Source organism: Natator depressus, chromosome 10, assembly GCF_965152275.1.
Source record: "Natator depressus isolate rNatDep1 chromosome 10, rNatDep2.hap1, whole genome shotgun sequence".
In the NCBI taxonomy this organism is placed as follows: domain Eukaryota; kingdom Metazoa; phylum Chordata; order Testudines; family Cheloniidae; genus Natator; species Natator depressus.
The window spans coordinates 7,828,711-7,856,259 of NC_134243.1; the positions used below are offsets into that span (position 1 = coordinate 7,828,711).

A 27,549-nucleotide genomic window follows, 5' to 3' on the forward strand; every position below is an offset into this window, starting at 1 on the left:
GGTTTAAATATAGCTCATTAGCAAGACCCAGGGCCATTTACAAAATTGAGATCCATAAGAATGGCCATACTGGGTCAGATCAATGGTCCACCTAGCCCAGTACCCTGTTTTCTGACAGTGGCCAATGCCGGTTGTCCCAGAGGGAATGAACAGAACAGGTAATCATCAAATAATCCATCCCCTGTCACCCATTCCCAGCTTCTGACAAGAGGCTAGGGACACCACCCCTACCCATCCTGGCTAATAGCCATCGATGGACCTATCCTCCAGGAACTTATCGAGTTCTTTTTTAACCCTGTTATAATCTTGGCCTTCACAACATCCTCTGGCAAGCAGGTCCACAAGTTGACTGTGTTGTGTGAAAAAATACTTCCTTTTGTTTGTTTTAAACCTGCTGTCTATTAATGTCATTTGGTTCATTAATTTCATTTGCCATCCAGGTTAATCTTTCCCATATATATTTTTTGGGGGGAAGATGTTTGGGATAGAAGATTTTAGCCCCTGATCCCCCTTTTGTAAAGTGTAGCTGGGCTGAGGGAGGACAGTATTTTGTCAGGAAAGGCTATTTTGGGCTGCAGAGATTGCTACATCGCTGATATTGACTAAAAGCTTCTTAGCTGAAATGGTCCATTCAGTGTTCTTGGGTTTGTTTTTCATTTCTGCACAGCGCACATTCTATCTTTGGTTTGTTACTTGTTTCAAGGGTTGGCAGATGCTCTCTCTTCCCATTATCAGCACTGCCATTGATTTAGCCTCCATACTCAGACTTCATCTCCATTGTGATTTGTCCCTGCCAAAGATAAAACATATCCGTGCAGCAAAAGCATTTACCTTCTCCAGAAGCTCCCAGTAAAAGCAGCGTGGCATTGCCAGAAGCTTTCTTTGCCTTTGCCTTCCTCTGTATGAGGTATTCAGCTGTAGATCAGAGGCTTTTCTCCACAAAACTTCAAGCCTCTTGCAGTAAGAATTAGTTTGAAAGCAGGGCAATGGAATTGATTCGCTGTGGCCCGATGACAAATAACATGCTTTGCTTAGCAGAGTTGTGCAAGGGATGGACATATGTTGTTGCCTCCATTAATAGAAGCCCAAATGTACTTTAATAGTCAACAGTAAACAAATGTATTGCAGGAGCAAATAGATGCGAGTGCCAGTGTTGACTGAGAGCGAGATCCCTGATTCAAGGCACGTTCACAGAGCTAGGATGTCTAGTTCCCCTTATTTGTATGTGTGGGTATTTGCAGGCAATTTATTACTTATCTGTACTATGATAGTGTCTAGAGGTCCCATCTGTGATCACGGCCCCATTGTGGTAGGCGCTGTACGTACACATAGTAAGACAGCCCTTGCTGTCTGACCAGACAAAAGATGGATATAATTTTGCAGGCCCTAAAAGGAGGCAGGTTTAGAAAAGAGATGACTAAGGGGGGAATATGACAGCGGTCTAGACAATCATGAATGGTGTGGAGAAAGTGATTAGGGAAGTGTTATTTACCCCTTCACATAACACAAGAACCAGGGGTCACCTGATGAAATTAATAGGCAGCAGGTTTAAAATAAACAAAAGGAAGTACTTTATACAATGCACAGTCAACCTGTGGAACTCATTGCCAGGCGATGTTGTGAAGGCCAAAAGTATAACCAGGTTCAAAAAAGAATTAGATAAACTCCTGGAGAATAGGTCCATCAATGGCTATTAGCCAACGTAGTCAGGGACACAATCCCATGTTCTGGGTGTCCCTAAATCTCCAATGTCCAGATGCTGGGACTAGATGACGGGATAGATCACTTGATAATTGCCCTGTTCTGTTCATTCCCTCTGAAGTCTCTAGCACTAGCCACTGTGAGAGACAGGATATTGGGCTACATGGACCATTGGTCTGATCCAGTATGGCCATTCTTATGTTCTTATATTTTAAAAGCCACACCTGTGGTATTTTTTGCTGCAGGATGTCAGCATTCAGGCTGGCCAAAGTGAATGCCAGTTTGTTTTTCCTAGGACTTGGCTTGCTTTTGAAGAAAGGTATTCAAGATGATTTAGTGTAGTGTTCCTTTTGTTTTTTAACTGTGATGATTTAGGTCAGAGATCCCACTGAGTAGTGGTGATGGCCTGAGGAATGTTAATAACAGGCTCCACAAACTCATGGGGCTGCTGCGTGTGTGTTTGTTTGGAACAGGGATTCGCTAATTAATGGAGCATTTGCCTCCCTGGAGATCTATGCACTGAAGCCCCAACAAGGCATAACTCCACCAATAAGCCAATGCCAGCAAGATAGGTGAATTTTTTTGCCGTTGAGCCTTAGAGGAGCTAACATTGTGCAATGAATGGTGGCATTGACAGACAAACACAAAGACAGGAGGATAAAAAAATATTTGGCACATGGATACACCCTGAAGAAGGTGCAGGAATTGGCTGTGAGACTGAGTCCATGGCATATATGTAGCAGGACATACGGTGTCAGTGGTATTTGTGGTGAAGCCTGGAGCATTTCAACACAGTCTATAGAAGTGACTCAGAAGAAGATTGCCAAGCAACTAAGAGAACAGCTCAAATGTATAACATTTGTACCAGGCAATTATTACACTTAGTCGCATATAACCAAAGCCAGCAAGCCTGGTCTAATTGGACAGGAGCTATATAATCTTGGAAGCAAATGTTTTGCACTGTGTGAGGCCAAGGAAAATGCAGGATGATCCATGTAATAACAATAATAATAATGATAATGGCTTGCCCTCCTATAGTGCTTTTTATCTGCAGATCTCCAAGCACTTTACAAACGTACATTAAGCCCACTGCACTCTTGGGAGGTATGGAAGCATGTATAAAGCACAGAGATTAAGCGCCTTGCCAAAGGTCTCAGAGCAAGTTGATGACAGCACTGGGAATAATGACAGGTTTCAGAGTAGCAGCCGTGTTAGTCTGTATTCGCAAAAAGAAAAGGAGTACTTTTGGCACCTTAGAGACTAATAAATTTATGCATCCGATGAAGTGAGCTGTAGCTCACGAAAGCTTATGCTCAAATAAATTTGTTATTCTCTAAGGTGCCACAAGTACTCCTTTTCTTTTCTTTTCTTTTCACTGGGAATAAGACACAGGAGTCCTGACTCCCAGGTCTAATCATGCTCTGGCCTGTTTTATTCTGATTAACAATGTTGCTTTTCTGCCCTGATGACCAGCCTCCGAAGCTTAATTGTGCCTTAATATGCTTATTTTGTTTTGCAAATTAAGCCATGTAGGAGTGACATCTCCTCCTATATCAGGGCCCTGAATGAGGAGAGATGTGTTGGAGGTAGAACCACCAAAGCATTTCAGATACCTGTTCTAAAATCTGACTGATTCCTACATTAAAGCTTCTGGGATATGCCCGAGGTCAATGTATGATTAGACAGGCTGCCATGTACTGTCCAGCCCTCTTAGGCCTTCTCTACATGGGGAAATTGACCAGAATAGCTATAGTGGAATAGCTTCCCACCTGGAGTCTTGGCAGTGTGCTAATCCAGAAAAAAGTAGTTTTTATTCTGAAATAGGGTCCACATGGGAAGCTATTCTGCAATAACTATTCCAGTCAATTTCCTGGGGGGAGACAAGCCCCTTACCCTGAAATCATTTTTTCATTTAGTCCTTCATTCACTCCAAGCAGAGATCTTGCTATAACCCATATTGCAGTCTGCACTTGATGCAAGTTGAAACTTTTGATTCTACTTCACTGTTGGTGGATTATCTCTCTGTCCCACTTCTCTGGAGCCAAGTAACAATGGATTTCTTTCTAGGAGATTATGTTCTTCAGAGCTTCCATATATACAACAAATATTCCCCCCCCCACCCCCCCACACACACTTTAAGGTCCGACAACCCTGCATTCCCTTCTGTATCCCAAAATAAAATTTAAAAGCAGTTCAAGCTTTGCTTTGCATGCCATTTTCTTTCCAGTCTGTTTTCAAAGCGATATGAATGAGTCACCATAAGATAGCGGTGTAAGATCGATATATCAGCGCTCACCTGCTGCTGACTGGATCGGGAGGTGCTGCAGTTCGGGTTTGAGGCGCTTTCATGGAGTTACATCCAGCATGATTTGGCCCAATGCATCCGTTGTGCAATGGCATTGAAAAGCGTATGGTAGATGCTTGCAAGGAAAGCCCTAAGAACGCTGTATTACAGCTCTGATCAAGGACAAAATGGAACGTAGAGCGTTGAGTTTTCTTTGTGAACTTCATGAATTGTAGTGGCTTATGAAAGTAAGAGCCTGCTAAGCCCTAAGTAGGACAGGTACATTGTAGGCTTCCCTGCACTCATGCATAGTCAATACACATCAGGTATTCCAGTGATGAGTGGCAATATAAAACCCTAAGATGGAGCCTGAGCCACAGAATTCTCTCTTGTCCTGCCCCCCACCATGATAGTCACCAATGTACCTAAAAACTGACCTGCAGTTCCAGTACTGTTCCCGTTCAGGTGACCCTCATGAGCAAATGCAGTCACATTGTGTGATGACATTGTGGGGTGGCTAAATATCCAGACAGGACTCATCTGAGACCATTGTAACCAAGTCTTCAGAGGAGAAAAGTTAGTCCATTAATTTTCTGGCATATAAACAGCAGGAAATAAAATACATCGCTGAGGGTTGTTAATGCACTTTTATAATGATTAATTTCTAGATGTTATGAAGATGTGATGTTTAGTGATATAAAAACCACAGATATTGCCATATCAGAAGAGTTCAGTGGTTCATCTGGACTTGTTCTTTCTGTCTATCTATTCATCACATTTCTAAGGTATTTTACCATCATTCTGTCTAAGCACTGACCATGTCTCTGGCAGTGACTAATACCACATCCTTCATAGGAACTGACAATTCTCGTAAAACATTCTATTCTGCGTTGTTGTGTCAAGGGGATCAAGTTCTTCCTGACCTGGAGCTGGTGATTCCTTGAAGCCTAAATATTAGTTGCTCTTGTGGTTTTCATCCCACATAGTGTCACTGCAGATGCTATTCTTAAACCTATAAATGTTGGGAATATATATATAATATAAAAAACAACCTAGAGGGCTTGGACATAAGAACAGCAATACTGGGTCAGACCAAAGATCCATCTAGCTTAGTATCCTGTCTTCCAACAGTAGCCAATGCCAGGTGCCCCAGAGGGAGTGACCAGAACAGGTAATCATCAAGTGATCGATCCCCTGTCGCCCATTCCCAGCTTCTGGCAAACACAGGCTAGGGACACCATTCCTGCCCATCCTGGCTAATAGTCATCGATGGACCTATCCTCCAGGAACTTATCTAGTTCTTTTTTTAACCCTGTTATAATCTTGGCCTTCACAACATCCTCTGGCAAGGAGTTCCCACAAGTTGATTATGTGTTGTGTGAAAAAATACTTCCTTTTGTTTGTTTTAAACCTGCTGCCTATTAATTTAATTTGGTGACCCCTAGTTCGTGTGTTATGAGGAGGAGTAAATAACACTTCCTTATCTACTTTCTCCAAACCAGTCATGATTTTATAGTCATGATTTTATCTCCCCTTAGTCATCTCTTTTCCAAGCTGAAAAGTCCCAGTCTTACTAATCTCTCCTCATACGGAAGCTGTTCCATACCCCTAATTATTTTTGTTGCCCTTTTCTGACCCTTTTCCAATTCCAACCCTCTTTGGCCTGACAAGGACAAAAAAGGGATTGCAGAGGAAACCCCAGTGCCTCTTTCCCCTATCAAAAAAAAAAATACCAGCTCAGTGCATTGTGATGTTAGAGTGGAGATGAAAAACTGAGCAGCATGTGTGCTGAGTAAGGGCTGTACAGAGAAGGCAGCAGAGTGGAAAGGAGAGATCCCAGGTAGCTTAGACTAGTGAGGTATGTAATGACCCAGCTGTCCTTGAGCCCCTGCTGCGTCCCAGTGACCCTCCGGGGTGCTTGATCAGTATTTAACACTAAACTCTTTTTATTGTTCACAGGCGATTACTTCGGCATCCTGAAGGAGGAGAAAGTGACAAGCTTCCCTTTTAATGTAATGGACAATCCCATGTACTGGGGAAGCACTGCCTGCTACCTCGGCTGGTCCATCATGTGAGTACAGCTCTGGGCAGTCGTGGGCCACAGCCTCTTCACCCTGTTCTTTCGTCATTCTCTAGAGTCAGTGGCAGTGTTCACTGGGTCTAATTTAGGGCTGAGCTTGTGATGTGCTGGCCAGGTTAGCTGGGGAGGGCATTTGCCGCTTTGCGGGAGTTGGCTCATAAGTGCCACTTGGTTATTACACTCTCCTCGGTGTGTAAGTGAAATCCTGCCTTGTCCTGTTGCTGATACTCAGGGAGGAGTAGGGAAGGATGTGAGGACTCTTTCACTCATGTAAGAAGCAGGGAAGGATCTCTCCGGAGAGGGCTAGGAGGTCCACTGAGACAATGCCCCACACACCACGTCCTTGGAGTTCCTAGCTGTTGAGCATGTATGATGCAGGAGGCAGCAAACATTAGCTAGGCCTGCATTGTGCTCCTCAGAAAAACCATGAGAAGTGTGAGGAGGCCCGCCTGGAGCCATCCTGCCTTGCAATTCTGGATTGCTTTTGTGCCAGCTGCAGTCTTGTGGGGCTGGAACTGACAGCAGTATTCCTACCAGGAGCACAATGGACTATCTCTGGAGACAGAGGAGAACTCCTTCAGGGTGGGATTGTCCCAGGACCCCGTAGGCGGCTCTAGGCATCGTGGCCAGCCACTAGGGGGAGACATGAGCGCCCACGCCGGGCGGGTGTATTACACGTGAAGGTGGTGGAACTATTTCCTGAGTCGTTTCTGGGGAGTGACGATGTGGAGGTGGCTCATTAAAGTTACTCAGAACCTCCTGGAGAGGTGGCAAAGGTAAAAGCTCGCGACAGGGAAGTTCTCTAAATGTTCTGAACTGTGGGGACAATCTGGTAGTGTAGGGAAAGTGCCATGCATTCTGGATTTTAATTTGCCGAGTATTATCCCACAATCACGTAAATCACTCGTCACCTGCGGATATGTTTAGCACTAATTTGAACAAAATAAATACTCTCCACATTCTAGAAAGACAATTCTGATCTTGGCATATGATCTTCTGCAGCGTGGAGTCCTTGGCCAGCTCTGCAGAATGGAAAAATCAACATCCAGGGCCAAATGTATTCCTGGTGTAACTCTACAGAAACTAAGAAATGGACACTGAGAATCAGTATGGTCCAATAATTACCTTTAAAAAGGAAAAAGACTGGAGGACTATGGGAACCTTGCAAGAACACTCCTTGGGTAGCATAACAAAGTTTAATAGACTGATTGGGAGAAAAATGAATAGTATGTGGTCTGGCAACTAATGAACAATATGCTCTGTGCTGTATTCTAAGTTTGAAGTGGTTTTTGTGTAATATTGTGTTTAATTTTACTTGCCCAGTAGCAAACAACAATCACCACAAGTTATATTGGGAACTCAGATCCATACAACATCACAAGCTATTTATTATTTGTTACTGTACCTGCCACGCAGGAGTACGACAAAATAGAAACTAATTTGGTGATTTTATGACTATATAAAGCCCTGTTTCTTCATTTTCTGCCTTTAATGAATATTGTACTGGTGTAACTCAGTTACAAGTCTTCTCTCCTGGGTGCTTCCCTACTGTACATTTTGCACCTGGACTGCCCACTGAGGTCGGGGAGAGCTCTGCCCAGAAGGGGCTAATCCAACTCCTGTTGAAATTGATGGGACATGGTTTGGGTCTCAAAAGAGTGAAGACTGTGTCCTGGAGATGGTGTCAGAGAGAGCGCTCTCCACAGGTGATGCAGTGAGGATGTTGTTGGTGAGAGTTCCGCGTACGGGATCAGTGCACGCAATGCAATGGAAATTAGGTTGGCGGGAGCTTGCAAGGGGGACCAGGTGCAGAAGATACAACAGAGCCAGCGCTGGTAGGAGCTCCAACAGCAAGACGCAGCCCAGATGCCGCTGGTGGGAGCAGCCCATGCAAAGGATGCAGGGGAGAGCCACATGACAGAGTCCAGAGGAGAGCTCAGCTGTAAAGAGGCTTTTTAAAATCAACATAAACATTTCCGGGTCTCTTAAGAAACGAATCAGACTTTGCAGAGCTACTGAAGCCCCGGCTCCATCTCTAGGGTCGTCCTCTGTCAGAAGCAGAGAGCAGTCTCTGATTTTTTTGTATGTTACCGAGCTTGATTCTCAGCAGTACAGGCCTCGATTCTCCAGTTACGCACATGCTTTACTTACGCAGTGAGAGCAGTCCCATTGCTAAGTGGTCGCAGTAGTTTGCTTGAGGGCTATCTGAAAAGGCTGCCCCTATAAATGATTTACTAGGGGAGGAAGGAATTTAAAACCAGTTGCTTTTAGTGCATACAAGGCCTTCGAAATCTCTGAGTGTTAAACAGAGGTGTAGGGAGATGCCTCACCTTCCCAAAAATATTTTGTAGTGGTTAATTATCCTATCGTCTGTTCTTTAAAAGGTGGCCCACTGGATCCTGAAGACTAAGGGCTTGATCATACATGCAGTGTTTGTCACATAAAACAGACTGTATTTATGAGTGCCTGAGTTGTAGATGATTTTTCGAGGTGTGTCGTGGATGATTGGCAGCATATCTTCCAGCGAGTTCAGGCCCTTAATTCTGAGAAAGCGACAGTATCCAGTCGTATGACGCATCCCCTTCTCCCCCACAAACTCACACAAGCCTTCTTTCTCGGTTACAGTTTCTGCTCTTTTAATTAGCTGCTAAATGGGAAGTATGATGAGCTGCTGATGCTTCTTAATGACTCCATAAAATAAAGATGGATAAGGCACCAACAGAGCCATGCAGCGTATCCTGGAGGAGTAAATGGAAGCAGGCACAGGACAGAGCTGTGTGGGTGGAGGCTTTCACGGCTGGTACAAGGAATCTCTCTGAAGGCTGGAGAAATGGCAGGCATTATCTGTGTGGATCCAAAGAGGAGCCTAGAGACATAGCAGCAGTTAACAGGCCTGTTGGCGTGAGGCCTGTTGGCGTGACACCAGTTGGGCACACACTAAATTATGTCTCCCAGTCCATCCATTGAAATGGAAATCATTTCAGAGGGACTTGGAAGCCAAGGCCCTCAGTTAACCCAGTGGCTTCTCAGAGCGTTTGGGAGAGACGGGGAGTGAAAAGTCTAAATAGAATTAACACTCCAAAAAGGCAGCATGACAGGCCCAGAGGCCTTTTCTAGGTTTTTTTAGGTTTTTTGGGATGCCAGCTTTCAAAGCAGCCTCAGAGGGCGACTGTAGCGATCTGTGTAAGCAAAATGCACATGCCCATCAGGTAGAGTGACCAGATAGCAAGTGTGAAAAATCGGGACAGGGGGTGGGGGGTAATAGACGCCTATATAAGACGGAGCCCCAAACATCAGGACCATTCCTATAAAATCGGGACATCTGGTCACCCTACCGTCAGGCTTTTTGAAATACAGGTATCTGATTTGCACAGCCCATGAAGATTTGCACACACAAATGGGAACATGCAGATAACCTGTGTGCAGAAGGGGAGGCCCTTGGAAGATTTGGCCCTTTGAGTAGAAGGCTCTGCAGAAAACTGAAGGATGAGGGCAAAAAGCCCTGTACAAATGTCCCCTCCGTTTTGTGCTGATTATGGTGTCTCTGAAGATGTGCAAACCCATTGCATGAAATACAATCATCTTCGCCATGGGAAGGGTCTACGTTACCCTCTGTCCTTGTTACATACACAGACCTGGCCATCTTTGGATTGTTGTCTTCTCCTAGGACCTCCTTTCAAGTTTTTGAGGTATCTGTAGCAAAGGGTTGCTGTGCAAGAGACCTTCATTATTATTCTCATGACAGGGGTGCTTAGCGGCCAAACTCTGAGCAGGCCTCCATTGTGCTAGGTACTGTAGAGAGGCACAGGAATCAAATTGAGTCCATATCCCAAAAGCTTTCAGTCTAAACCGATGCAACGCACAAAGGAAAACGGGCAAAGGGAAGACAGGTGACTTCCCCAAGATCCTGCAGCAGAGCTGGAAATAGACCCCAGCCTCCTGATTCCCAGTTGAGAGCCCCAGTCACTGCCTCTCAGAGCTAGCTCTTCGATTGCAATGCAAACTGACCTTCCCTTGGGAGTTGGCATGGGGCTCTCTGGCTTTGAGCTGGGCAGGAGCTGACTTCCCCTCCTGCAAAATACTTTTGTTATTTCTAAACTTATTCCTGTTCTACACTGGGATAAAACTGAGACCTCCTGATATTTTCCATGGAGAGAGAGAGACCCCCAGAACAGCCCATTGCTCCGGGCACTCACCTGGGTGATAGGAGACTGGGGGATTAAGTCCCAATCGCCTACATACCAGGGGAGTGCCCTAACTCTGGGCAAGTGGCTGTTCTAGGGTTTTGACCAGAAATACTGTCTTGGACCCAAGAAACTCCTACAGTCCTGCATAAAGTTTTGGTTTGGACAAACTGGCCTTTTCCAACCGTTTTGTTGAAAAATTCCCACCAGCTCTATTTCGACTCCTCAGCCTGGCCTGCCTAGATAGGTGGATGCTGGCATTTTGTGCCCACTCTCTCAGGTAGAGGCTTGGGATGAGGATAGATACTGGCCATGTTTTTCTAAGAACATCCTCTTGCCAGCCAGGCTATCTGCAATACATTAAAACACTGGTATTGGCTCTGGTTCTTCTCCCAGCTAGGAGGGTTATGGACACTTAGATTCATAGATATTAAGGTCAGAAGGGACCATTACGATCATCTAGTCGAACCTTCTGCACAACGCAGGCCACAGAATCTCACCCACCCACCCACTCCTGTGAAAAACCTCTCACCTATGTCTGAGCTATTGAAGTCCTCAAATCGTGGTTTAAAGACTTCAAGGAGCAGAGAATTCTCCAGCAAGTGACCCATGCCTCATGCTACAGAGAAAGGCGAAAAACCTCCAGGGCCTCTTCCAATCTGCCCTGGAGGAAAATTCCTTCCCGACCCCAAATATGGCAATCAGCTAAACCCTGAGCATATGGGCACGATTCACCAGCCAGATACCCAGGAAAGAATTTTCTATAGTAACTCAGATCCCATCCCATCACAGGCCATTGGGCCTATTTACCATGAATATTTAAAGATCAATTAATTGCGAAAATCATGTTATCCCATCATACTATCTCCTCCATAAACTTATCGAGTCTAATCTTAAAGCCAGATAGGTTTTGCCCCACTGCTTCCCTTGGAAGGCTGTTCCAGAACTTCACTCCTCTGATGGTTAGAAACCTTCGTCTAATTTGAAGTCTAAACTTCCCAATGACCAGTTTATATCCATTTGTTCTTGTGTCCACATTGGTACTGAGCTTAAATAATTCCTCTCCCTCTCCGGTATTTATCCCTCTGATATATTTATAGAGAGCAATCCTATCTCCCCTCAACCTTCTTTTAGTTAGGCTAAACAAGCCAAGCTCCTTGAGTCTCCTTTCATAGGACAGGTTTTCCATTCCTTGGATCATCCTAGTAGCCCTTCTCTGTACCTGTTCCAGTTTGAATTCATCCTTCTTAAACATGGGAGACCAGAACTGCACACAGTATTCCAGGTGAGGTCTCACCAGTGCCTTGTATAATGGACACTGGCAGCATGTGCGGAAGGACCCAGACAAGATTAGCTGTCTAATGCTGCTGTAGCAGAGTCCTGCAATGGAAGAGGTAGAGGCTGATTTTACCTGCGTCCTGAAGTACACATGACGGGAATAGGGCTGAAATAGTCTGTTTTCACAGGAACGTTGACTCAGACGCCTGGAGGAGTCAGTGGGACTCAGTGAGATTGCCATGAAATTTGAGGCCAGGCAGCAGTTGCTCTTCCCCGTGTGCAAAATCATTTAAAGAAAACTGTTGGCAGCCAGCCACTTCCCCATAAGAAGGGCAGTCGGTGTCTTTGTAGCCTTTCTTTGGGGTGCACTTGTTCTATCGGGGGCGGGGGGGGGGCGGGGAGTTGTACTCCAAACAAAAAAAGATAATTTTTTCCCTGCAAACTGGAAAAAAAAAATTGTGTGTCAAACAAATCATTTTGTCCAACCAAGTTTCTTTTTTTCTAAAACGAAAGGAAATTTTGAAACAAAAAGGTGAAAAATTGAAACGTTTGGTTTCCAAAAGTCAGAATGAAAAGTCATTTAGATTTTTGGAGGATTTTTGCTTGTTTGGTTCGTTAGTTTTTTTTTTTTGTATTGAAACAATTTGACACAAATTTGCAAAATCTTTCAGTTGACCTGACTCTGCATTTTTCTGGGGGGAAAAAGTTTAATCTGAAAAGTTTTGCCCAGCTGTACAATACACTGATTAGCAGAGTCTGCTTAGAATCATAGAATATCAGGGTTGGAAGGGACCTCAGGAGGTCATCTAGTCCCACCCCCTGCTCAAAGCAGGACCAATCCCCAGCTAAATCATCCCAGCCAGGGCTTTGTCAAGCCTGACCTTAAAAACTTCTAAGGAAGGAGATTCCACTACCTCCCTACCCATTCCAGTGCTTCACCACCCTCCTAGCGAAAAAGTTTTTCCTAATATCCAACCTAAACCTCCCCCACTGCAACTTGAGACCATTACTCCTTGTTCTGTCATCTGCTACCACTGAGAACAGACTAGAGCCATCCTCTTTGGAACCCCCTTTCAGGTAGTTGAAAACAGCTATCAAATCCCCCCTCATTCTTCTCTTCCGCAGACTAAACAATCCCAGTTCCCTCAGCCTCTCCTCATAAGTCATGTGTTCCAGTCCCCTAATCATTTTTGTTGCCCTCTGCTGGACTCTTTCCAATTTTTCCACATCCTTCTTGTAGTGTGGGGCCCAAAACTGGACACAGTACTCCAGATGAGGCCTCACCAATGTCGAATAGAGGGGAACGATCACGTCCCTCGATCTGCTGGCAATGCCCCTACTTATACATCCCAAAATGCCATTGGCCTTCTTGGCAACAAGGGCACACTGTTGACTCATATCCAGCTTCTCGTCCACGGTAACCCCTAGGTCCTTTTCTGCAGAACTGCTGCCTAGCCATTCGGTCCCTAGTCTGTAGCGGTGCATGGGATTCTTCAGTCCTAAGTGCAGGACTCTGCACTTGTCCTTGTTGAACCTCATCAGATTTCTTTTGGCCCAGTCCTCTAATTTGTCTAGGTCCCTCTGTATCCAGGCCCTACCCTCCAGCGTATCTGCCTCTCCTCCCAGTTTAGTGTCATCTGCAAACTTGCTGAGGGTGCAATCCACACCATCCTCCAGATCATTTATGAAGATATTGAACAAAACTGGCCCAAGGACCAACCCTTGGGGCACTCCACTTGATACCGGCTGCCAACTAGACATGGAGCCATTGATCACTACCAGTTGAGCCCGACAATCTTGCCAACTTTCTATCCACCTTATAGTCCATTCATCCAACCCATACTTCTTTAACTTGCTCGCAAGAATACTGTGGGAGACCATGTCAAAAGCTTTGCTAAAGTCAAGGAACAACACGTCCACTGGTTTTCCCTCATCCACAGAGCCAGTTATCTCGTCATAGAAGGCAATTAGATTAGTCAGGCATGACTTGCCCTTGATGAATCCATGCTGACTGTTCCTGATCACTTTCCTCTCCTCTAAGTGCTTCAGAATTGATTCCTTGAGGACCTGCTCCGTGATTTTTCCAGGGACTGAGGTGAGACTGACTGACTTGATTTGATTTTTTTTTTTTAAGTATTGTCAATTAGCTTTCTTTCTAAAGTTGCTCAAACCAACAAGTCTTGTTACTGCTGATAATCAGTGGCTCGAAAAGTATCCTAAGTACATTAGCAAAAAGAAAAGGAGTACTTGTGGCACCTTAGAGACTAACACATTTATTTGAGCATAAGCTTTCGTGAGCTACACAGCTCACAAGCTGTAGCTCACGAAAACTTATGCTCAAATAAATGTGTTAGTCTTTAAGGTGCCACAAGTACTCCTTTTTTTTTTTGCGAATACAGACTAACATGGCTGCTACTCTAAGTACATTAGGTTGGTACAGTCCAGCGTAGGGACTCAAGTGACAATCCCTACATTACAGAAGCCATGGTCATGCTAAAGCCAAAACATACTACCTATATTTATAGGTTCTCACCCTTCTGTTACCACTAAATCTGTTAACGCTTTCAATAGGAAATGTGTAACTTCCACATTGTAGCTTTTCCATGCCTGAGTCAAGCAGCCACCTAAATGAAGTGTTAATTATTTAGGGAATGTTTTGTGTATCCTTTAAAGGGAAATGTTTTAACACCTGGTAACAAGCCTTGTAAATCAGTGCTGGAACTGCGGCCAAATGATACAATTAGAGCTCTCACTGTCAACAAATGATCATGTAAATTTGTTCTCTCTGATATGAATCAATAAGGAGACCTGAACAAGCATGTGTTAATATGGGGTTGAGGGGTGGGGAAGCTGCCACATAATCATCATCGGATGAAGTGAGCTGTAGCTCACGAAAGCTCATGCTCAAATAAATTGGTTAGTCTCTAAGGTGCCACAAGTACTCCTTTTCTTTTTGCGAATACAGACTAACACGGCTGCTACTCTGAAACCGGAAATCAATCTGTATCTCTAGCAATCAAGAATGGGCTAGACCTGGTTACAGCCCAGTGCATTAGCAGGGTTTGCAGTCAGAATTGCAAGATCCTCTTCATTCCCCCAGGGCATTATTAGAGAGGAGGTGATTCTGGGCATGGGGCTAGAGACAGAGAGCTTGTCTACAGGAACAAGTAGGTCGCGGCAAGATGGGGAGTGAATCTACCCCACACTAGCCTGCTGCTCACTAACTATCCACGTGAACCCTGCTAAAGTGCATTAAGAGTTTGTTAATGTGCTTTGATTTTGTTTTCTTTGAAACAGGACTAGATCAAAGCACATTAACAAACTCTTAATGTGCGTCAGCAGAGTGCCCACAGACAGTTAGTGCATGGCTGGCTAGAGCAGGGTCAATTCACGCCCCAGCTTACCACCACCTAAATGTTCCTGTAGACAAGCCCAGAGCCTCCTGTGGCTGCAGCTGACCAATCTGGATGCAGCATTGGGGTGTCTGTCCAACCTGCTGGAGAACTACCCTTCCCGCCACTAGAACTTCGGGCCACCATTGTAAATTCAGTCCTGAATCTGTCTGACTGCTGAGTCTGCAGCTGTGCTCCCAGGCAGGCGGTCAGATGCCATGGTGATGGGCATGGTATGAATGCCCAGATAGACGGTTAGCGAGGTCTTGGGAAGCCCCGTATTTTGGATGTGTGTCTGCTTTCTGCACTTCACTCCCCAACTTTCCTCCTAACCTCACTCTCCCCAATCACCTCTCTAACTGCTGTCTTCATCTCATCTCTTCTCCGGGCCTTACAAGATGGCCCCTGGGGCTGGAGCCACCTCCCTCTTCTCAGATGCCAAAAGCTCTCCTTTCCCTCTTCATACCGTACTGTGTTTGGGGTGGTGTCCAGCATGTGTCTCAGTCATAGTTCAATAAATGAACTCGTGGCTTTGCTGGGGCTGAGACTTGAGCCCCGAGACTCGTGCTTTTCATAGATTTTTAAGGCCAGAAGGGACCGTTGTGATCATGGGGGCCCTGTCTACACTAGGACACTTGACCAGTAGAGGAGTACCACCATACTAGCCTGGCAAAGCACTCCTAGGGTGGATGCAGGTATCCTGGCAGTCCCGCCCCCACCCCCTCCAAACGAAACAAGCTACACCGGCAAAGTTTGCTAGTATAACTACATGTGCCCATGGGACTTCTGCCAGCACAGTGATATCGGTCAGAGCTCACAGCTCTTCATGCCCCTGAGCGACCCAGCAGGACTCAGTAGTGTAGACATGGCCTACGTCTGACCTCCTCCATAAGACAGGCCTTTCTGGAAAGGCAGGCGTGTTTCTAGGCATGACAAGGAAAGCGTGCACACCTCGCCCATTGGTGAGTGTGTGTTACCGGCCCCCCATTGTGCCCGATCTGCAGAGGATACAAGTCTGTGAAGCCTGGCCTCTTAAACTCTAGCTGCAGCAGCTCGTGCTTTTAGCTCTGGAAGTCCCCGGTTCAATCCCTGGTTTGTTAGCCAAGAAGGCAGCTGTCATGCTGACATCCTGTGCGATCCTGGTTTGCCCACCGTCCCTGTCAGTCTCTCTGAGAACAGTCTTTCTGCAGATTCTATGCACGAACACTTGCCAGGCAAATTGCTTTCGTGACCCTTTTTTTTTTTTCTTTAATTAACAAGAAGGGAGCAATTGCCACTTGTCTGCACAGTCAACAAGGAGGAAAATATATTCAAGGCTGGAGATGAGTAAATTACACTTGTAGTGCCTTGTCTCTTCAGCCCTGAACAGCAAGTGGGGTGCAGAGGCTGTTTGACTATTCATAACTCTGGTTTTATAGACTGCCCCGGGCAGCCATTGGACAGTCTCTAACGTGAGATGGAGAAGTGGTGGGAGCTCTTCCCCACCTTGCTTTTGATTCTTCTTCTCCCTGACGTCTGCCGTGCTCTCAGATACAAAAATAGCGCCTCGTACACGCAGTCGAGTGTGGCGTCTTTCCCGACGGAGAAGAGACGGGACCTCGCTCTGACAACCATGAAGAATAGTTTTGGTGGACGCAGCAGCTGTCTTACTCCCAAACTGATTGACACCGAGGCTGTGATTTTTCAAAAGTGGGGGGCCAGAATTTAGCCCCCTAAATCCCTCTTTCAGCACCTAAATCTGTGGCTTGATCATTAATAGGGCCACGCACCCAGCAGCTGCCACTTGTTAACTGATTTAGGTGCCTAAATGTGGACTTGGGAGCCTAACGTTAGCCACCCTATTTTGAACACCTCAGCCAGCCTACAGTGTTGAGTGTTACCACGCTGAGGGCGTGTCGACACTGCAGTCAGAACTGTGACTGCATCTATAGGCGCCAACTTCTCATGGCGCCAGTGGGTGCTCGTGCCCTGCCCCCGTGCCAACCCCTTCCCCCAAAGTCCCCACCCCAACTCCCCTCCCTGCCCCTATTGGACCCCCTCCCCAAATCCCCAGCCCCGCCTCCTCTCCTGAGCAGGCCGCGTTCCCCCTCCTGCCCCCTCCCGCCCAGCGCTTGCGCTGTTTCGCGGCAGCAAGCATTGGGAGGGAGGGGGGAAAAGCAGGCACGCGGTGCCCTTGCGGAGAAGGTGGAGGCGCTGGGGAGCACCCACTAATTTTTCCCCATGGGTGCTCCAGCCCCGGAGCACCCATGGAGTCGGCGCCTATGAGCACAGCACATGTAGGCAGCCCCAAGCTAGTTTCAATCTAGCTCGCTCAAATGACAATAGCAGTGAAAACGTGGCAGCACGGGTTGTACAAGCCCCCCCAGGGCCCTGGGTTTGTACTTGAGTGGCTAGCCCATTGTAGCACCTGTGTTCCCAAGGCTTCCCATCGATGGTTATTCAAGCTTGATCGCTCACAGTTAGCTTGGATATATCTACACATGCTGCAGTCACGCCTTGATTGTAGCGTAGACATACCTATAGGTGAAATCCTGCCCACCCTGGAAGTCAGCAGCAAAACTCCCATTGATTCAAAGGGCCTGGCCTTTCATCCGTTGTCTCATTTAAGTCCTGGGTTCAAGTAACCAGTCACAGATTAGACTGCTGCCGTTCACTACGTGCAGTGAAATCTTTTTTGGATCAGGAGGTGACTGGAATAGTTCAGTTCCAACTCTCTTGCCTCACTGTCTATGATCCCAATATTTAAAAAAAAAAAATCCCGCACCTCCTTTCATGGGCTGGGTGTCTGCTGTACCCAGCTTTGCTTGTTTGAATTGAATGTGCATCTCTACAATCTAATATTACAATAACTGGATACTATCAGGTGCTGCTATGAACGTCATTCATTCATTTATCTCTGCATGGTGACCCACTTCTGAAGGACAAAGCTCAGCTCGAGCCGGAAGGGGGAAATTGGCCATGTTCACCTTTAACTAAAACATTTCTAAATGGATTTAAACACAAACACAATCATTTCTTGGTCCCCGTTCACTAAATGTACCTCACTATAAGAAACCAAAGCTCACAACACCCTTGAACGGTAGAATCCGCAGCATGCCGGCCGGAGCTGAGCTGTCTAGAAGAACAGGCTCCCCACTGGTAAACTGAGGGTAAACAAAAAGTTCCGAACACCTGTGTTTAAATTCAAGCGGTGTTGGAGGAGAACCAGATGGATGAGCCATTCTCCTTTAACTAAAACATTTCTAAATGGATTTAAACACAAACACAATCATTTCTTGGTCCCCGTTCACTAAATGTACCTCACTACAAGAAACCAAAGCTCACAACACCCTTGAACGGTAGAATGCACAGCATGCCGGCCGGAGCTGAGCTGTCTAGAAGAACAGGCTCCCCACTGGTAAACTGAGGGTAAACAAAAAGTTCCGAACACCCGTGTTTAAATTCAAGCGGTGTTGGAGGAGAACCAGACGGATGAGCCATTTACTTTGGGAAGCATTGTTGGATGACTCAGGTTGAGCTTTGGGGCAGATCCCCAGGGGCTATAAAGCACCAGAGTGATGCTATGCTGATGTACACCAGCTGATGATCTGGCCTTTTTCATGCCCACCACTGGACTTTCCCAGCAGTTAGTCACAGCTTTCCGGTCCCTGATGGAACTGCAGAATATTGCATGTGAAACGTTACTTCGTCATTACGGTAGTACCAAAAACAGCTAGGAGCTTTACAGACAAGTCAGAAGCTAAGCTCCCAACCCCAAAGAGCTCACCATCTATCCAGATCAGGTCTCACATCCTTTAAGAATACTCGTGCAATTTATGTGGGTGGTGGCAGTGTGCCTCTAATCTGCCCTCATACACATGTGATTTAGCTGCTAGAAAGAATCCCATGATTCACTGCTGTCTCTTCTGTAATACACATCAGCCTTTATTTGATGGGGGACCAATAGGATTTTTGCTTGTTTGGTTCGTTAGTTTTCAATAGGTTGAAACTCTTGGGTGGGCGGATTTGGAGGTGAGGTTCATCTGGCTGTACAGTACCTACATGATCCATTTTGATGGGCATAAGAAAGAAGTAAGTGGCAGTAGGGGGATCTATCAAAGCCAGCTGGTCCCCTTGTGAAGCCTACTTTGCTCCTTCAATTTAATGGAACAAAGTTGGTTGACTGATCTGTCTCCACTTAAATGGATTTTGAAATAGCCTGTTTACAACTCCCTGGCCTGTGATCACCTCTGTCAGTTATCCTAATAAGATTGCTAGTTGCCAGGAGATGTGAAGTTTCATGATGCAGCAATTGTAATGAAAGAAGAGATGAATCCCAAACAGTAATGTTGGAACCCAGCAGAATATGATCATCCATTTCGTTAGGGCAGATAGGAGCAGCTAGAATCTAACCTTGTTGGGCTTTCTTTGATCAGGGGTTTTGTGGCAAGCTGGCTGATTGAAATTCCTCAGAACTACAGCATCTTTAAACACGCTCTCCCCCTCCTCCCCCCCCCCGCCCCACTCAGACAAGATATGACCGTAGAACCCTTATTTGACTCACTGGGGAGTGAGGCGCTCATCAAATCAAAAAGGTTGTAACATGTAACATCTCAAAATTACAGCTGCCAGCTGTAGCGTGATTGCAATGCTGTATGAGTGGTGAACAGCTTTTCAAGAGCAGAGGATAAAATACTTAAAGACAATCTGAGTCCCAGTGGAGAGGGTTTTTTGAATTACTGCACCATGGAATTACAGTATGTACGGTGCATAGCATCAGTTTCTCCTTGTCCTTCATACCACTGCAAAGCGATTTCCAATAAGGCATCAGGACGTGAAAGGATTTTGACTTGTTCTTCATCAGCATCACATTCGTGATGTGATTTCTTTTTTCTTTTTCAGGAAAAATGGCCCAGACAACTAGTCATTTGTAAGACTGGTTTTCGTAAAATCGAGGTTCTGCTTTTATTATTATTTAAGTGTTTTGCTGTAGCATCTAGACTCAGATCAGAACCCCTTTGTGCTGGGGTTGTATGGACACATAATGAGAGACGGTCCCTGCCCTGAAGAGCTTACAATCTAAACGGGCAAGGCTGAGGCACAGAGAGGTTAGGGATGGGAATTTCAAATGTGCCTAAGTGGTTTAGGAACACACATGCCTTTGTTCCTTTCAGTGGGACTTGAGCACCTAAGTCACATAGGTGCTTTGGAAAATCCCATTCTAAGTGACTGAATGGGACCTTCCTAATTCATGACCGTTTATTGTAACTGCTTGAATAGAGCCACACAATAGAGTGTTTAGAAAGGCCCTGGGTGTCCTATGTTACGCTTGTGCCATCAGCCTGTGTCCTAACCATTTCAGTTAGGTATTTCAATCCCATCAAAGCAGAAGTCACCATCCTTGGGAGCAAATGTCCTTAGGTTGGTCTGGCCGTCATTGTACTAACAAGTATTTCATCTCCCAGGAGCTTCTTCCCTCATGGGTCTGTGCGCGTCAGCCATTTCCTTTATTTTTCCGGGGCTCCATGCCACAGTCTTATGTAACGGAGTTTTCAGCTCTTACATGGCCTTATAATCTCAGGATTTATCTTCCAAGTAGCAGCGCTGTCAGCACAGACATAGTTAGCTTACCTGAAAGAAGCTGGTCAGGAAATAACCTTTGCCAAGTGACATCCGATGCATCCAATGAAGTGAGCTGTAGCCCACGAAAGCTTATGCTCTAATAAATGTTAGTCTCTGAGGTGCCACAAGGACTCCTGTTCTTTTTGCGGATACAGACTAACACGGCTGCTACTCGGAAATCTGTCGAAGTTTGCATTCAATACAAAACAATAACGCTTGCCCATTGTTTATTTAAGACGGGCATGCTCTCATGGAGTACATCATCCCATTTCACTTACTAACCCATGTTACATAAGGCCATTGACTTACCTGATCTTTCGCTTCTCTCTTTTGAAAACAGGCATGCGAGCCCAGCTGGCCTTTTACTGACAGCTGTAGTGGCGGTTTCTTATATGATTGCAGTGCTGTATGAGGGGTGAGTAGCTTTTCAAGAGCACACGATAAAATAATTAGAGACAAAGCCAGAGTCCCAGTGGAGCAGTTATTCCAGTTAGCCCATCATGGAGAAAAAGAATGTTTGTTTATTTTTTTCCCAATCCCCTTGGTAATGGACAGATTTAGGTTTTAAGACGGCGCCTAAGGAAAAAGGAGACTAGGTATTTTTAATGGCTGTCTCTGTCTTGAATTTACATGGCAACGACAATAAAGAAGTCCACAGGCGGAGAGTGGGTATCCTGACGGTGCACTGCAAACCCTAGTTTGCATTCTGTAATTCCTTTTATGGGTTCTTCTGGTCTTTTGCACTGCACTCTCCAGGCACATGCTGAATGTGGCTGCCTGGGATATCCACCAGAGACATCAATTGTACTTTAGCAGTGACACGTATTTCAAATGCCCTTAAAGATGATCTGCAAAGGATGAAAGTGGGAGGTTGGGCGTTTGCTTCTGAGGAATAAAAGAGAGCCTGAAAAGTGAGGGGCTTAGTGCCCTGAAGTTTTGTTTCTCACTTGATTGTTCATTTTTCTTTACTTTCATGTTTGTCTTGAAGGGGAGCAAGGATAGATTTTAAGGGCTGGATCCTCCTTTGGCCATATTGCCCACAGCTTGAGCCAGAGCACGTGCACACAAAGGAGGCTTAGAGCTCACCTCTGTGCGGCCCTCATCCTGCTGCGGCTCTGGGCAGAGCCAGTCCGCCTGCACCAGGTTAGAGCAGCCTTGAGGACTGCTCTCATTTATGTCAGCAGCTAGTGTTCCAAAGAGGCTGAAAAGCCCAGGGTTTGCATAGCCCATGATCGTATTTTGGCCACACCCTGCTTCCCAAGCTACACTAGCAGTCAGGAGAGGGTTGCGCAGGAGCCCTTGTGCCCACTCTGTGCCACCAGAGGATCACCATTCCCCTGGGGTGATCCTTCTGGGACTGGACAGCAGGCTTTAGGGCAGGAATATGCCTGCAGTGCAATGCAGTGCCCCTGAGAACTTAGCCCAGGCTCTGCACTTGGAACCAGTCTCATTTGTCTCCCTACGGGGTGAGCCTCTTGCCTCCCCGCAGTCAGGGATTCTGGGTATTTCCCAGGGTGGGTGGTCCTAGGAGCTGTCATTAAAGCTGGATGGATTTTGAAGACCTCCAAGTCTCGTCTCTAGCTGTCATTGTCCATTCCCCCTTTGCACACATCAGCGGTAGCTGTAGCAGGACATTATTGAGCCTGCTGCAGAGGGAGCTGGCAGCCTCCCCGGAGGCAGCGAGGGGCACCTTTGCAAAGCACCGGCGGGGGGTGCCGGGGGCGTAAAGCTGCATTCACACCCTGGGCCTTGTTTTGTCACAGACTTGCACGCTGCAGGCAACAGTCACCATCACTAGATGAATCACACACTCTCACGTGGGGAGAAGGGGCTGGAACCTTGCTCCTAAAACAAAGGCTAAAGGAGAACTTTGTTAGCTGATGCTAGTAGCAGGTCCCATACTCTCTCTGTAGGCCCGGCCCCTAAGGGTTAGTAGTACATATACCTACAAAGCCAGTGCATTAGAGAGAGCCGCACACTGTGCTGCCTTCCAGCCGACAGGTATGGGAATTACCGGGACTGCTGTATTGTTTCTTGCTCCAAAGCAGAATCTCCCTGATCTCTAGGTGTTAGGAGGGGACAGGAGCAGAGATCGTGGTATCAGTTTAATGGCACACAGTTGTCTTTAATTTTTTTCTACCTTTCCCCACCCCCAACAGACCCTTCACAGAAGAAATCTATCAGCAGAAACAGAAGGCGGCAAAGAACAAATAGCAGCAGCAGGTGTGTTTGCAGAGAACTGAGGAGAGAACAGGAGCTGGGAGATTTCAATGAGGGGAGTCGGTCTGCTGGGCCATTCACCTGTGCGAGATAATTTGACGGGAAAAGAGAACTCAGCCTGCTGTCTAATTATGCCCTTCCCCAAGCTTTGCATTCGCTGACTCTTTCTAATCCCTCACTCTAGTTCTCAAGAGATTTTCAACTTCAAACCCCCACAAAATCCAGCTAGGAGGGTTTCTTCACAATGAGTTTTGTTCCCACTTCCTAGTTGGTTCCAAAACAGCCAAGGCTAAAGTGTTTTGATTATAGGCTTGAACGTGAAAGAAAGGCAAAACCGGCAGGGAACCTTGAAGTTAAACGTTTAACCTCTATAAATCCGCAAGAAAAACCCAGCTACTGCATGAGGCCGGGCTTCAAACGTAACAGGTAAAGCCATGCCTGACTGCTCCTTTGCAAGTGGAGATCAGGTCATTCCAGACACACATTTGCACATGCTTGTGTTATGAAAATTTAGCCCAAGCGGCCTGATTTTTAGACTTGCATGTGTAACGGCCTGTTCCAAAAGGCTTGTGCAAGTACCTGGCTGGTCTGCATGTGCAGTTACTGCCATTGCACCTTTTGCTAGTCTTAAATTCACCAAAATTTGCTCGAGATTTTCAAAAGTGACTACTGATTTTGGAGGCCACCATTTTTGGATGCCCAGAGTGAGACATCTTAAAGGGCTTGAGGGTCAGGAAGTGCTGAGTGGCCACCCGGCCCCCTCAACGTGCCTCAAGTTGGGCACTCAAAATCACTAGTCATTTTTGCTAGTCTTGGCCAAAGTTCACTTAAGCTTCCAGCCTACTCTCTAGCATCAATGCGTATCAGATTAGACCTGCCGCTGGTCCCCCAAAGCATGCATCGCAGCCAAAGGGAGCCATGCGAAAAACGGTTCTCCAAAGAATTGTCCCTTTTTCACTTGCAAACACCGGAAGTCGGAGAATCCCAGGATCTTGGTGTGGATCTGAGAGGTGCTCAGATGGTGGTGATGTAACAGTCGTTTTTATTTTTCTCTCTTTCTCCTTTGTGAGACAAGTTTCTCGGGTTGCTCCACACACAGCTTGGTTTGCTGGTCCTCTGGGTGTGTGATTTGCCCGTTTTCCCTTTGAAATGTATCTTGCTAATTAGCCAAACAAACCCTGTCCTTCCAATGAATTATACCACGACAGTTGTAACAATCAGAGAAACAGCCAGAATAAGAGAGCTAAAAGCACTCATGGGGACCCACAGTGTAGCTCAGTCTGCCCCTTATGTCTCCTCCTTTTGTCCTGGCTCACAAAATCTGCAGCAGATACACAAAGAAAGTAGCCAAGAAGAAGGAGATTATCTTGGAGGACTATCATGCAGCAGCTTTCAACCTTTCTCCCCCGCATCTTGGGAGGAAGCAAAACCAGATTTTAGAGACCAGCAAAACAAAACAAAAAACTCCCAGCAAAACACAAGCCAGCTGTATTTTCTAACTAAAGGGCCCATGAAATAGTAAACAGGGCCTTGGGGGGACATTTGTAAATAGTTTCTCAGGACAGCAGTCGCCTGTTCCAGCTAATCTTTCATGCAGATATCCCTGGAATGAGACTGTTAAGTAGAGTGACTTTCAAAAGGCTGTACAGTATTGATGTCCGAAGTATTCAGCTGACACTGTGCACTTTTAATACGGTGCATTTAATCTAGGCATGAGCTGTAATTGCATTGCTTGAAAAGTCGCCACCTCTGAATTTGGCAGGCATCCCGGTTTCTCTAAATCCTGTGGTGACTTTGCAAATAGCCTCTATTGTGAAGGAGCGTGAAACACATCATGACTCCGCCAGTCAGTTGGGGCAGAAGTTCCACCCTCGCGGATCAGCCAGTGTCCCACAGAAGGTGGCGCTCTGCTGTGTTTGAACAAACTCGCCCAACAACGGAGGAGGAAGGGGAGGGGTCTGCAAAGCACTGGGATCATGTGACACATCCCAGGGGAGAAGGGTGAGAGAGAGCACCGTGCGATGAGCGTATTTCACCAGGGGGAAATAATGCAGGCACCTCCGAAAAGGGAAGATGGCAGTGTTGGCGGGGGAGTAGTGCAAGAGGCTGGCAATCGGGGCTCCTGAGTGCCTGAACTCTGCCACTCGCTCAGTGGAAGTTAGGCATCTAAATACCTTTGAAGATCTGGGCCTTAGGGCTCAGTTAGAACTGTTGAGCCCCGGTAACTCCAGTTGCAATCTAGGGGAGCTGCAGGTGCTCAGCCCCCCGACCAATCATGGCCTGTGCCTCCCGTCGGTAACGCTGACCCTTCCCTCACAGGGCTTTTGTGAGGCTTAATTTAAATTAATGTTCGGAAAGCGTTTTGAGATGTTGGGCTGGAAGGTGTCATGGAAGGGCACTGTGTCAATCTGGAAAAGGGTTCATGCAGAGAATAGAGCCCTGGTTCATTGTAGTCTCTGTTGAGCTGCCTTTTGGTTGTCTCATGCCCTGTATTTTTGTTCCACTCATCGACTTGCTACATCTTTATTGACGGGAGTGATTGATGGCAGTGTAGGGACAGTGTCTACTTGTTTGGTGCTTGATCAAAGGGCAGGCAGGGTTCACTGTGCAGAGTGAAAGCTCATCAGACCCCCTCATCTCTCTCTCTCTCATTCACTCACACTCCCACAAACACACACATACACACATTCTCTTTCTCTGCTACAAAATGTTGTACCCTGGATGAAGCAAATGACCTCAGACAGTGTTGCCGAAGCATGGCGCCCCAAGAGGAATGTTCCACTTTTCCTCCAGTCTTTTCTGCAGAGAGGCTGCATTCCTGACTGCCTTTCCCACTGCACACTGCCGATGCTAATGATCTTTTCATCTCTGTCCCGCTGAGGGTTTTTTAGGTTATCTTTCTTCTTCCCTGTTGTTTTCATTAGCACTGAGCCATTCAGCCATCCCCTCTGCACACCAGGGATTGAAATCTTAGCACTGGTGTCTAGTTATTCAAAAGATACTAGGGTTCGAATTCATTCTGAATGGGAATGGCGAAGGGTTAAAGCTCCCAGCCTGAGTGAATGATGTTTATGGACTCCTGTGATGGTTAGAGGCACTTTGAGAAGAAAGCCATGTGAAGAGTCAGTTATAGTGAGAGAATCGAACGCAGCGCGAAGGGGAGCTTGCGTTGTTATTGAGGGGAATTGGGGTTAAAACTAGAGATTGGGAGTTAGGGCTCCTGGGTTCCTAGGACACCACTGACCTACTCCATGATCTCAGGAAAGTCACTTAATCTCTCCATACCTTCGCACCCCCATTTGTGCAGTAGAAGTAATAATAAACCCACTGCCCAGCATTGTTGTGAGTGTTAAGTAATGTTTGTAAAGCACTGAGATCGTTGGCTGGAAAGAACTTCAACACTTGGTATAACTGAGCATGATAATATCCTTAGTAAATTACAGTCATCCTCTTGCTCCCTGTATTGTCTGTCATTGTGAGTCTGCTGCCACCCTGGGTTCCTCCTGGATTTCTTCTCTCAGTCGCATCCAAACAGTCTAACATTCACCTGATTTATTTCCTCTGCACATTTCACTTCAAGTCTCTGAAACGCCTCACCTCTCTTTGCTTTTCCTTTCTGAACTTACTCCAGCCTCCAGGAACCTTTGCGCGGGTGCCAGGAAGGAGGGGGGAAATTGCCATGGCACAAATGCTGTTTTTTCTGCAAATAAAATGAAACCCCCAAACTGTGCCAGACAATGTGTCGCCTACTGGTGGTCCTGTTTCCTCCTCTTGAGTTCACCCCTGTAAACCAGTGGAACGTGCTGTAGCTTTTGCATGGTTGTGATTTGCTCCATTCCCTTTATAAGTCACTGCCCTGATGGTACCAAAAGAGAATTAAATCCGTTTTTGAATCAAAACGTCGTTTGCATCCAATCTGTCCTGCAGATACTGCTTTTCTGTTTCAGAACCATTAAGTCGGGGGGGATTCTGCTTTGTCAGCAACCTTCTTTATAAAGACTTTTGCATAGTCTTTTATTTTTAGCAAAGTTTCCACATCCCCTTCACAGCTAATGTTTACAGTCAGATGTTAAAGTGGCCCTGTACCCATAGCAACCAGTGAGGAGAAGATACATTATATTCTGCAGACAATTTATGTCAGAGCTGCTTATTGTGGCTTCAAGTAATTGATATAAACAATCCCACGTATGCGGATGGATAGTTAGGAAAGAATCTTTTCATTTGAAAATACTAAGAAGTAAACATCTAACTAGAATAAAGATAGGGCCTGGTTATTATTTATTGGTATCACCATGGGCCTAGATCCTCAAAGGTTATTTAGCCACCTATTGAAACCAATGGAGCGAGGAGCCTAAATACCTTTGAGGATCTAGGCCATTGTGCCTGGGAGCCTTAGTCATGAACCAGGACCGCAGAGTGTTCAGTGCTGTATTGTCCTCTTGTCACTTCGTCCCTGTTAAGGGTTCGATCAGGGGTCCCCAACGCGGTGCCCACAGGACACCGCGCCGCCGAAATGCCACCGCCGAGCGCGGCCACCTGAGAACCCCAGCCAAAGCGCCGCTGAGAAGTGTTGCCGTTTCTTGGCGGCATTTTGGCGGCGAGGCTTCTTTCCGCTGCCGCTTCTCGGCGGCATTTCGGCAACGGGGTGTTTGGCGCCCGCCACAGTCTGTTGGGAATAGGAATGTGCTATTCCCACAGAAAGGTTGGGGACCACTGGGTTAGATCATGTAACCCTTATTCTTGCCGATCGGCACTCAGCAACTAGACATCTGTGGCTGGCCTGGGTCAGCCAACTCGGGCTATGGGGCT

The 27,549-nt window shown here is 46.4% G+C and overlaps 1 protein-coding gene across 4 annotated transcripts in view; it reads left to right on the forward strand.

The window, feature by feature from the left end:
- The window catches only part of PEMT (phosphatidylethanolamine N-methyltransferase), a 92,453-nt gene extending 65,847 nt beyond the window's left edge, over nt 1-26,606 (forward strand). For all 4 annotated transcript variants that reach the window (XM_074965105.1, XM_074965103.1, XM_074965102.1 and 1 more), the window contains 3 exons: nt 5,945-6,056; nt 20,861-20,935; nt 22,680-26,606. In XM_074965105.1, the coding sequence (XP_074821206.1) occupies nt 5,945-6,056; nt 20,861-20,935; nt 22,680-22,734 (242 nt within the window). In that variant the 3' untranslated portion in view covers nt 22,735-26,606. The remainder of the gene's footprint in view (nt 1-5,944; nt 6,057-20,860; nt 20,936-22,679) is intronic.
- The last annotated feature ends 943 nt before the right edge of the window (nt 26,607-27,549 follow it).